This window comes from Anser brachyrhynchus (genome assembly GCF_964034855.1).
Source record: "Anser brachyrhynchus genome assembly, chromosome: 8".
NCBI classification, from domain to species: Eukaryota; Metazoa; Chordata; class Aves; order Anseriformes; family Anatidae; genus Anser; species Anser brachyrhynchus.
In genome coordinates, this window is record NC_137702.1 from 23,898,927 (window position 1) to 23,911,028 (window position 12,102).

Consider the following 12,102-nt stretch of genomic DNA (forward strand, 5'->3'; position numbering starts at 1 on the left):
AGGAAAGCCAATAAATTGATGAGGATAGCCAGCCTGTTGTGTTTGAAAGGTCTGACTTGTTGCTTTGCTCTTTTTCAGGCTCTACTCTCCTGTCCCTAGACTTTTTTTTTTTTTAAGTGTACTCTTTCCTTCCTGTTCTGTGGTAGGACTTGAGATGCATGCATCTTCCTGTTATTTAGAGGTTTGTTAATTTGGTCTCTTTCCCCGTCCTCTCCTTCAGCCCACGGCACAGACTGGCAGTTGTGCACGTACAGGATGCCTCCCATCGACAGCTGCTTTGCTGGGAGCCTGTGGAGGGTTTCTGCTCGCCGCTGTCTCTGTGCATGTACAGATGTAGCTACTGTCTTGGAAGCAAACTGGGAATATTATTAATCATATTGGGTGGGCAGTATGAGAAGGATGCACTGAAGTGGGTTGGGAAGAGGCTGGAGAGGAAAGGGAAATGCTGCTCAGGGGAAAAGGAGGTGTTCTGGAGAGTAGGGGCCGACGGAGCATGGTGCTGTGCCTCCTTTAAATCCCAGTGTGTAGGAAGCCAGCCTTGGCTGGGTTTTGCTGCTCATGGAACAGGTTAAGAGGAGTGCTCTCACGTGCTAAAGCATCCTCGTTTTGAAGAGTGGTTTGTTGAACTCACAATTTCCTTGTTGCATGCGTGGCACACTGAGCAACTGGAGCATTTCTCTGCGCAAGATAGCGTTTTAATTTTAGATGAAAGTATTTAAAGTCTGTATGAAAAAATGCAAATCGCTCCTGTCTGTTCTGCTCGCATATTCTGTTTTATGTGATTTGCAGTGGGCTCTGCGTTACACGCAGAGAGGCAGAGACCCTTCTCCAGGTAACTCAGCAGTGGGAAGCAGGTCTCCGTGAGGCTGGGAAGTACTGGGCTGTGCATTTTGTGATGAAGTCATCAAGCACTGGCCTAAGCACATCCCTTTACACTCCGTCATGTGTCTGCTCTTGAAGAATGCCTGTGGGACATCTTCATTGCTGTCTTTCTGCCAGCAGTGTGCTGCTTTGTGTAAGGCTGTTTGCACTTACTGATCATGGGGTACAGGTCTGGGGACACTCCTACTGCTTAGCAAAACAACAGATTTTTTGGATTTTACTACTCAAAACTGTTGGACATCACCCTGAGATAGCCTTTTATAAGGCACTGATCTGTGATAAACTTTCTTTTAAAATCCACGCCAGATTTTGACACTCAGTAAACTGTAGTTAACTGAAAAATTGCATTAATGTTCACCTGAGGTAGAAAGCTTGCTAGTGTGGACACGCACACGTTGCACACTCAGAAGAGCTGTTAGAAAAGTGATAGGAACTACAAGGGTTTGGGATGTTCACTATAAACGCCTGGAAGTAAAGGCAAGGTTGTGTTTCCAAGTCGGAGGCTGCCATTGCCATTCCTTCAGACTCAATTTCTTCAGAGTGCTAACAAATGCTATGAGTTTGTGTTTGGTCTCAGCTGAAGTACCTGAAGTGGGGTTTTGGGAGTGGTAAGGGGGTAGGCCGAGCGAACTTGGCCTTCTTCAGGAGGTGGGCAGGGGGTCCTCAAGCAGCCCCCGAGCTTGGAGGCACTGCAGGGCAGACGAAGGCCCTGTGTCCTCCACTGCCATGCCCTTCCAGGGGAGGCTTTCTGCTTAGGAGTAAACTTTTTTCCCTCTGATCACTAACCTGTAAATTGCTCACTGTCTGTCACTGTTACTTCAGTCAGCAGTTATTGCTGGAGCTGCCACATATCCGTCTGGTTTTGTGGCTTCTGGTGGCGTTGAGCCCTTTGGCTGGTGGTGGGCAGCAGACCCCAGCTCCTGGCTGTTGTAAGGTGCCGAGAGCGAGGTTTTTCCACAAACCATGGCCTACCTGGACTCCTTAGCCCGCTCTCCGGTGCGAAGCCTGAAGGGAAGCTGCCTTTGAGAGGAACCTGCTCTGTGGTGGAGCTGGGGAGGAGGTTTTGGAGGATGACTCTTCCCCAGCCCAGAGGAAGAGTTAACAGCATCCATCACTGCCCTTTTAGGAGGCATTTTAGGAAGATTGAAGCTAACAGCTTAAGTAGTTGTCTGTATTTAGCACCGCTAAACACCCATTTAGCAGTGGAGGGTCATGCTAATGTGCTCATTTCAGAGGATTACCTGAGTGGAGCCCCGAAGGCTATGGATGTTTTGCTCCAAATACAAATAAACTGGGACATCTGAAGGGAAATCGTCTTAAATCGGCTAGAATATCTTTGGAGGGATCATTCTCAGATCTGAGTGCATGAGAAAACCGTGGCAGGTCAGGACTGCCCCCAAGGTCAGCACCCAAGGGTGGGCGGCTGCTGGGGGGGCTGAATTCAGCCCTCTCCTCGCCTCGGTGAAGGCTGAAGGCTTGCTTGAGGAGTCCTGGGTGACAAAGGCCAGGTCTGCTCAAGACTCTCGAGTTTCTGTTTTTGTGAGAAGAAGCGTTAAAGCTTGGAGCTTAGCAATGCTGAGCTATTCGTATGGCAGTCCTTGGTGCCTCTCTGAGGGTTTTGTGACAGCACCACCTTAGCAAAGAGCTGCCTTTTTGCCCTCTGGTTGAAGATGTTTATCCTGCTTGAATATGAGCATTTCTGACCTATTTGGCTTTACAACATAAGAGTTCTGTCGAGGTTATTCTGGGATAATGTGGGTGTAAAAGAGCAGGAAGTAGAAGAAAAGATAAGAGAGAAAGAATGGAGCAATTTGTAGTGTAAGTAACTGGGCTGTATGATGAAGCTGAGCTGGGGGGAAGAGGAAGGATAGCGTGTTGCGGCTGGATTTTTGTATGAAAGAAAAGGAGGCAAGTAAAGAAAACATTGTGATCAAAACGAAATAACCTGATCAGGGGAGACAGACCATCATATGCTTTGCTTTCCCACTGTACAGGCAGATAATAGAGCTCTGTTTTTTGGAAAGTGAGTTAATGGTCTTCAGATTGCACCCATGTTTGTTTCTTATACTGGTATGGATTTTGTATTTCCTCGCCTAAAATCCAGGACTGAGTGGGAACATTTTGAAGTGCTGCTTGTGTCAAGAAATTAATTTGGTATGGTGTCCTTAGCAGGTATACATGTGGGCTTTTTATTTGATTTTTAGCAGCTCATATTTTAAAGAATCTTTTTTCTTTTGTCAGATTACGTCTACTTTGAAAATTCTTCGAGTAACCCATATTTGATACGAAGAATAGAAGAACTCAATAAGGTAAACAATTCTTGCCATCAAGTCTTTGAAGCTGATTTAATTTATGATCTGTTTGATTTGATTAAAATCAAAACAAATCTTTATCAGTTCTCTGGTAATTAGTAGCTTAAAATACTTTTGTTGTGATGATTTTCTGAAACACTGAGACCTGCTAGATTGTTCTCTTTTGGCATGAAAGGGCAGAGCATCAACCGGAGGTCATTCTCAAGGTGATTATGCCCACCTATAGGGCAGGAGGTTTTTGCTGGTCTTCTGTGCCCTGATCAGGCGGTAGGAAGACAAAATAAGAGCTTCCCAGGAGGATGGAGAGCTTTGTAATTTGGTTTTTCTTGGGGGAGTGTCACTCAACAGGAAGAGTTGGAGCTATTATGTGTTTCCTCAGACTGTTTTCTTTAGTTGTCTTTTGGGTCAGTGTATTATTTCATTTGCCAGATTTCCCCTTCTTTAAATTTAAAAAGCAGGCATGATGGGTTGCACGTGGGAAGCCAGCTGAAGTCTTCAATGCTGAAATTTTACCTGGTTGAGGAGGGAAGACTGATCTGAAGCCATTAGCTGTGTCCTAAACACACCGTTTTGAGGTTTAATACCAGTGTGTGCTTTACAGCCTATACAGAAGGAGTGTAATGTTGCTGTTTTGGTGTTGAATTTAAATTAACTGCCTAAAAATAGGGTGTTTTCTTCAGCCAACAGGGATGGAAAAACATGCCTTTCTGAAACAGCTATTTGGAGGGGAAAATATATCAACGTGACAAAGAACTTGAAGTTTAGGGCATCCTTGTAACCCCTTCTTTTTAGTGTAGATCTTTTTCAGAATACTTCGTGTCTCTTCCATTAAGGAAATAATAGGAACTTCCTTAACATGTTCCCAGTGGATCCATTGGGATGTTATGTTAGTGGCTGTATTCCATCAGTTACAGGGTGCAGAAGTGTGTCGGGTTTGCTTGTGGGGTCGGTCCCGTCCCTACCTTTCTTCCGTTTCCCCTTTTTAAAAATAATGGTACTTTCAGCCTGGATCTCTCATTTAGAGCAACTCTTGCTTAAATTGTAATTTCTCTGACCTGTTCTTTGAAATGGGTCTTTCGGGTTGAAATGAATCATATCTCAAGTTGCATTTGTTTTCACTGACTGTAAATGAAGGCCAGACAATTAACCAAAGTGCATAATTCGACATTGTTAAAACACAGCTGCAAGATGACTACTGGTTTTGTGTTGTATTTCCTCAAAATTTAAAAGTTCTTGATTACTTAACAGAAAAGGATAGAAATTCCACAGGTTCTGTACAAAACTGGTAGGCTGCAAGGGAAAATATTTGAGCACATATGTATTCTCTGATTTTTTTTTTGTGTGTTAGGAAAACTGTTGTTATCAGAGATAAAACTTTTCCTCCCTTTACAACTTAGCAACAAGCGTGTATATCAGTTTTGTTTTGTTTGTTTGTTTCCTTGTGGACAGATTGCTGGTCCACTACCTTTTTTGGAGACTTCCTGGAGGGGAATTCGTATCTCAATCTTCTAGTTTCTTAAACTGTGTGCCATTCTGGTTTTCAAGGACTCTTCAATAGTAGGAGACAACTCTTTTAAGTTACATTTTCATTAATTATTGACTTATTTTGGAAACAATAGGTTGGCTGGGTCTGTTTCAAACCAGTAGGTGTACTTCCTTTAGAGTCTGTATAAAGCCAGCTTCATAATTCAGCAGCTATCATCTTACAAGAAATTCATCACCGAACTCATTTTAAGAGTTTTAAGAAAAAAAAAAATCCCAAACCATTCAAAAAATCTGACCTCTTTGTATGTTGCCACTGGTGTAGAGTTTATTGCCTGGTGCAGCTTCCTTTGTTCTCCTTTTAGAATAATTCTTGTGTTGGTCATGGTTTACCTGCCAGTGCTGTCAGAGAAAGGAAGCATTATGGAACTTCTTTTGTGAGAGCAATAATGACTGTGTTCTTTCTTGCTTTTCTGCTGTCCTACTGAGTTTGGAGAACAGCCTAAACCTGAATTCTGTTATATTTCACAGCTACTTTTATTAGGATTGTAAAGATGCTTTTGCATTCTGCTAAATGCAGGCATCACCTGGAAAGTAGCAAAGTGGCTTGTTGGTATGCTGTACCTGCAGGTAAGTGATTTTTCTCACCCCTTGAAAAATCTGTAACTGCTTAAAATGGTGATCCTGCAGAAACAATTGGGAGTGAAGGGCCAAACCTATTCCCGTTCTCTAGAATGGATCCCACTAGAGGTAGTGTTTTAGATAAAGTCTGGGCAGATGGAGCATGCTAGATGATGATGTTAGGTAGCCTGTGTGGCAAAATTCCTGACTATTTATGAAGTTTTCTAATTAAGTATGTACAGTTCAAGTTTTGGTTTCTATTCAGTTATTATTTTTTTTCCTTTTTCAGACTGCCAATGGAAATGTGGAAGCAAAGGTGGTGTGCTTCTACAGAAGAAGAGACATATCAAGTACACTTATTGTGTTGGCAGATAAACATGCAAGTAAGCTTCTTTGTGTTCATATGATTTCTATGCAAAATTTCCAAACTAGGGTAGAACTTTGTTGCACTTACAAGTATTGGTGGTGTTATTTTAAAACATCCTTTCCCTGTATTCATCCTCAGCAAATTGCATTACCAGTTTGGCTGACTTCTCTTTCCCTACCCCACTTCCTTAAAATCTCAATTAGTTACGGTTTGGTTATCGTGGTGAGGGGAACAGAAGTTTGAGGGTGGATAAAGCTTGTTGGGGCTTAATAAAGGCATCTTACTTGCTTCCTGAAAGTGAATTTTCTACTGGACAGGGTGAGGGAAAATACTCTCTTTCTTGTGTTACTTGGCCATGAATTGTTTGGTTAGTAGAACAAAAAAATGTAAACTTTGCTTAAGAGTAAGTCAAATAGTCTGATCGTAGAAAATCAACTTGAAACTTGGCTAACAGGAATTGTCTTTACATTTCAACATTAGTAATATTTTTTGAAGTGACATACTGAGTAAATGCATTTTAAAGCACTGAATTTTAGGACAACCTATTTCTATTTTGAGTAGCTCAGCTTCTTTTGTTAAGAATAATGTCTAGTCTTGAGACCTGAAAAACTATTTTTTTTAATACTCTAGTTAAATTATGATTTAAAAAGCAAAGAAACAAAACAACAAAAGAAAACTGAACTCTCACGCAGTTTGCAGGGTTGTTCATACTGCCTTAGTTTGGCCTCCTTTGCATGTATGCCTTGATTTTATTATTTTAACATAATATTATGTTAGCTTATGTTGGCATGTACTCTGTCAAGGAAGTGAGACAGTTGAGCAGAGATGGAAGCTTATTTCTAAACAAAAACTTAGTGACACAACTCTTCAATTATAAAAGCAGTTTAAAAATACTAAAAAATGCACACAAAAACAATAGTTGTTTGCCTATATAAATCTGTAAGGTAAGTCTGTGCAAGAACATCCAGATACTTTAAAAAACAACAACAACAAAGTACACGAAATAACTGAGAAGCTGCCGTGAATCTGTGCCTTCTGAATTTAGGAAGGGGTGAGCATGGTGCACTAACCCGCTCTCAAAATGAGTGTCCATCTCTGGGGGAGAAATAGTGCGATATACCCATGCCCACAGTGATGTTGGGCACTTTATTTGGAGTCCTTCCAGCATGTTCGACTCCATTCTAGTTGCCAGTGAGGGTTAGATTTAGATTTGTTCTTATTTCCTCTGCCAGTTCAGCATTCCTCTCATCCCATGCTTGTGAGGTGATAGATGCAGTTTAATAAAACTGGTACCGAAATGGGCATGTTAAAAGTGGGGGGAAGTAAGTGGGTGGAATTACTAAACTCATTTTAATTGTAAATAATCAAGTATGTGAGATGTAACTGTTCAGATTGCTAAATTTTAGCAACCTAAAAACAAATATGGACACCCTTTTCAATCCTTATAATTCGAGGATGTCCTGTAGGCACACAGATAAGTGAAAAAGAAACAATCAGATCTGGGCATGTCAAAATCAGGATTTGGCTGCCAAGTACTATTGTTTTTTAACGTGCTTTGTAGTCTGCGTACAAATAGACTGATGTGTATGTAGTACAGATCTACAGGGTTGTGTGGCATGGGGGTTGATCAAATCAGGTTTCGGTTTTAACAATTAATACAATATTTTGAGGTGTTCTTGCCACTGTAGTACTATCGGGGAAAAATGCAGCAAAACTAGCCCCTAAATTTAAATACTTTCTATTGTATATTCAATTCCAGATAAGTCTCTGTACTGCGTTAGTATGACTATACATTGGAAGAAGGCGTGTGGCATTGGGATGAGATTTGGCTGTGTCGCAGAACTGTGGTAGCAGGCAAAGCTTTTTTGATCTCCTCAGTGCATCAGCACTCATTTTATCCAAGAATACTGAGGCTTAATAGGAGCTTCGCCATAAACAACATGACTATTGATTCCTTCATCTGTGTCTCACTTCACTAGATTTAGTAAAGCAAGCAGGTAGGAATGATTCAAAGAAAGGCACGTCTGAGGCGGAAAATGAAAAGCCTTCCTTGCAACTCATGTAAATGTTCTTTCAGCCTGCAAAGACTGACTTTTATTTCCCTTTTTTTTTGTAATAGGAAATGAAGATTTTCTTTTTAATGTAAACATAATTCATTGTTCATTTTCATATCTGCTTGAAAGACAGAAAATTTCTTCTGTGGAACAGTCCTAGTAATAGACTCACCAGAGACAACTAAGGCTTAGTGTAAATTTCATTAGTAGCTAGATTTTTTTCTAGTATGTTTCCTTTTGGTGCAGAGTAAAATTGCTACTAAATTACTTCCATTTACTTAGATAGATGTTGTGTTGTGTGGCTTCTGTTCCTCATGAGGAGGGAGAAGAGAGTAAAATTAAGCTTTTGGACAGCAGTTAGTTCTTTATTCTGAAAAAAAAAAAAATACATCCTGCATGATATAATGAAATTAAATTTTGTGGATGTTAACATTCCAGTACAGCTACTCAACACTGCCACTGACTTTGAGTTCATTTCCATAAAGTCTCCTGTTGCCTCATTTTGATGCATTTGCAGTAGATGTACGTATCTGCATCGCTGATCTTTTAACTGCCTTTGTTCAGCTGATTAATGGAGCTTTCTGACTGCAGACATTTCTGGATTCACACAGTCTTATATTTAAGATGCCTTTATTTTAGACCTACTGTTGAGATCAGTGCAGTGAGAGAACCAAATAATGGGAAGATATGGCAAGAACATGAATGGAAAAATATGGGTGTATTTTGTAATGTTTTTTCTCTCAATAAAAGAAGGAAAGAGATGTGATTGTGAAATGAATCCTGCAAAGTTTGATTTTCTTTCTTTAACAGGAAAGAAAAGAAAAAAGAGGCTCTTATGCTTTAACTGAATAATCCATCAGATATTTGAAAATCTGGGTTATGCTGTATTTTCTCATAATTCTTTATAAAGAAGAGAAATGAGTAGGAAGCAGCTTGTTCTGTAGTTGGTGACTGTAAATTAGTACCTTGATGTACGCAACCTGATTCCTGGATTTGATCTGTGATCTTACTATTTTTATCACATGATATAAAACTTGTCTAGGCTGTCCTATAAATCTTTCAGCCTTATAATGGCTTCCATAGATCGCTAGCACTTTTTATTCATAAGCCTCTTCAATCACCTCGCAAATTATTCCAGGACATTTCTCCACCTGATTCTGAAATGAACCTGCTTCACCGGTAGGAGACTATTTAATGTTCTTTGCCCAAAGACTTTGTAGTGGTTTAAGGTAGAATATTGTATGCAAACGGACTTGCAGGCAGAACCTGATGGAAGAGAAGCACACTGACTTTTATCGCTTACTCCTCAAGCTACTATTTGGATGCTGTGGCTATATATATGTTCTCCCCGCAGTTTCTTATGTAATTAAGCAAATATTTCCAACAGCAGGAGCACAACCTCCTGTCCTCCCTTCCACCCACCCACCCCAGCTGGCTCCAGTTGCGCGTGGTCTGTCTTGCAGCGCTTCATTCAAAATGTTTGTCCTGACTGTAAAACAACGCTGGTAGTAGTTGGGGCGAGCTGAATGGCACGGGCAGCTTTTGGCAGCTCTGTGGTTAGCTTTCAGCAGCTGATGTGTGGGTGCCAGGCAGGCATGGCAGCCTGGTCTTCCAGGTGCTGAAGCTTCTAAAAATAAGCATCTTGCAGCAGCGAAGTGTCAGCACTCAGTCAGTGCGTGAGTTGCGTGAGGGCTGTGTGCCTGAACAGGTAGGGGTCCGCTGAGGCTTTTTAGATGACACCAGCCAGTGCAAATGCTGTTTGATGGTAGCTTCACAGACAAGTTTTTGGCCATTTTACACTCTCCGTCCCCGTTTTCTCCCTAATACTTACATGTGATTCTAGAATGATGAGTTTATTAATCTACTAATGGACATTTTTGGCCCTGCTGAGAGGAGGAAACTGTGATTTCCTGTTCTGGCGGTGGCGTGGCAAGGAAGGATGTGCTGAGTGTCAAAAATAGCATCCATTTGCTCTGTGTCCTACCTGCAATGTTGGCCATGGCTGCAACAGACGATCACAAGAAACCTTGGAAGGGATCGTGATAAGATGTTGTCTCGATGCTGTGGCCAGCTCCTGAACTGTCAAGGTATAAGGATTTCTACTTGTTCAGAAACTCTATCATGTTTTTTATAGCTATGAATCGATATTAAATTTTTGGTAGGGAGGGAGAAAATGAATGAGGCTAGGAGGTTTAATATAAACCATTAGAAATTGGACCTGGGAAAAGGAATCTGTTGTTTTATTGGTCATCTCTTCAAACGCAACACTTCTAGAACATCCTGTCTTCTTACTGAAGGAGCTGTAACAGGTCAGTGCTACTGACTTCGTTCTGTTTCCCAATGTTTTGATCCCTTTTTTTTTTTCCTTTGAATTTCAGTGGTAGTGATGCCATGCTGCCTAATTCTTCTGTTATTACAGATGTACCTGTCTCCCAAACTGAACATCCTAGTGAGCTCTCGAAACCTAATTTCTGTATCGTTTGCCTTTGTGCTTTTCTGAATTCTGCTGTGTAGCAACTCATACAACACTCAGCATGCAGAGCAGGGGCTGTTCTTTTGCCTCTGATGTTGTAGAGAGCCCAGTCTGATCTCTATCAAATTGCTATTCTTTCTAGTGTCTAGCAAATATTGATGTTTAATTTCACATCTCATACACCCAATCATTTTAAATTACAATTTCTGCCTCTTGGGTTTCTCCTGCCAACTCAAAGTTTACTCTTTCTAATCATTTTTCCCCATATATGTTAGCTTTCACGTGAGTCTTGCTGTTTGTGTCCAATCTGCCTGTCTCTTGTTTCCAATATAAGTTGTCTTCAAGCTTTTCTTAATGTGCTATTAACGATTCTGTCACCAAATATCAAATAATACTTAATCTAACGCACTCCTTGCAGCATTCCACTGGCTACTTCTGCATAGCTGACATATTACTGTTTGTACTAAGACTACATGTTTAGTTTTAAATCTGCGTGAGCACATCTATCAAGCAGAGAGATTAATTTTGAAGTAAGCCTTTATGAGAGCTCTGAAGTCCCAGTATACTGCACCTACTGTGCTTTCTCATCACTTGCTCTGCAGTGCTGCCGTAAACGTGGGCAAGTCTTTCTGAAAAGAATTTATCTTTATGGTTCTTATTATTTATTTTTAAAACTATGGACCTTATTTCTCAAGGGCGGCCGTTCTCAACGATAAAGTCCGCTTTGCTGAGAGCTTGAGCTATAGGAGGCTGAGATGCAGATGCGTCAGACGGGCTTGTCCTGGAACCAGAGGCTGCATCAGCCCCCGTGGTGGTTTATAGCCTGACCTAAACCTTTGCTGTATGCGAGGAGGTGATGAGGCGGTATTAGTTACAGTTTTTGTCAAAGCCACTTTTGCATGACTTCAGCAAGGCAGAGATTCCTGTGCTGAATCTAGGTTTTCTTTCCATCTTCCGTGTTTTCCTTCCATCTTCCTTTGGTTCAGAATGCGTTTGTCAAAATGCATTGTGCCTTTTTATTTTGAAAGGCTGTGCAGAGCAGAGCTGGCATAAGAAGAAAACGCGTGCTTCCCACCTTCCTTGTTTTAGTACAAAAGCTAGGCATATAAATAAAGCAGTAGTTGAAAGGCAAGCCTAACTGAAGGGATGCAGTTCCTGAGATTAACTTGGTTTTGCTGGGTGGTTTCATTTTGTTTATAGATAAGACTGGCACAGTTGTCTTTTTTTTTTTTTTAAATGCAATTTTTGAAAGCTCTAGGCTATTAAATGTACTGAAGGTATTAAGTATTTTAGATTGCTCCTTATAGTGTTTTTTTTCCCTACATTACACAGTGCACTGCTCTCTTTCTCCAAAAAGTCTCATAAGTGCAGGCATGAATGCCTTTTCATTTTAGTATCCATCGCTTTTTAAGCAAGGTAGCTTGTAACTTGCTGACTTGTTTGTGGATTACTGCCGGTATATTTATAGTGGAGGTCAGCAGCCACAATATTAATTTTCAACTAAAACAGAATCCACTTCAGTAAATAAATTGCAGAACCATGAAACTGTGGCACAAATGTAAATTCTGTGTTCCAGTTCTTAGGAAAATATTCAATTGTAAGTGCATGCTGCTGTATGCTTAAGAGCTCGTGTGGCATAATAGATGTTGTATGTTGTAGTCTGCTTTAATTATGTTGCTGTGTCTTTTTCCTTTCCTTGCTGGAGCAGCTTACCTGAAGGGCGTATAAACCACAAGTCTTTTTTCTGGAACAGTAAAACTGAGTGATAAATTGTGGGGAACCTGACGGGTACATCTTTCTTTTTTTTTTAAATTTTTTTTGTCACCCTCCCTGTGGCATAATGGTGGCCTATTTAAAAGTAAATGCAATTTTAATGTTTTATAAAATGGAGATCTCTCCCTTCTGTTTGCT

General features: G+C 40.8%; 1 protein-coding gene across 8 annotated transcripts in view; it reads left to right on the plus strand.

Moving 5' to 3' along the window:
- Positions 1-12,102, plus strand: part of MTA1 (metastasis associated 1) — an 81,741-nt gene that overhangs the window by 14,394 nt on the left and 55,245 nt on the right. For 5 of the 8 annotated variants that reach the window (XM_080602077.1, XM_080602079.1, XM_080602082.1 and 2 more), the window contains exons 1-3: positions 4-49; positions 3,124-3,191; positions 5,587-5,680. In XM_080602077.1, coding sequence (XP_080458203.1) covers positions 19-49; positions 3,124-3,191; positions 5,587-5,680 — 193 coding nt within the window. In that variant the 5' untranslated portion in view covers positions 4-18. Of the gene's footprint in view, positions 1-3; positions 50-3,123; positions 3,192-5,586; positions 5,681-12,102 lie in introns of those variants that run through there. The other 3 variants (XM_080602078.1, XM_080602080.1, XM_080602083.1) reach the window with 1 other exon arrangement.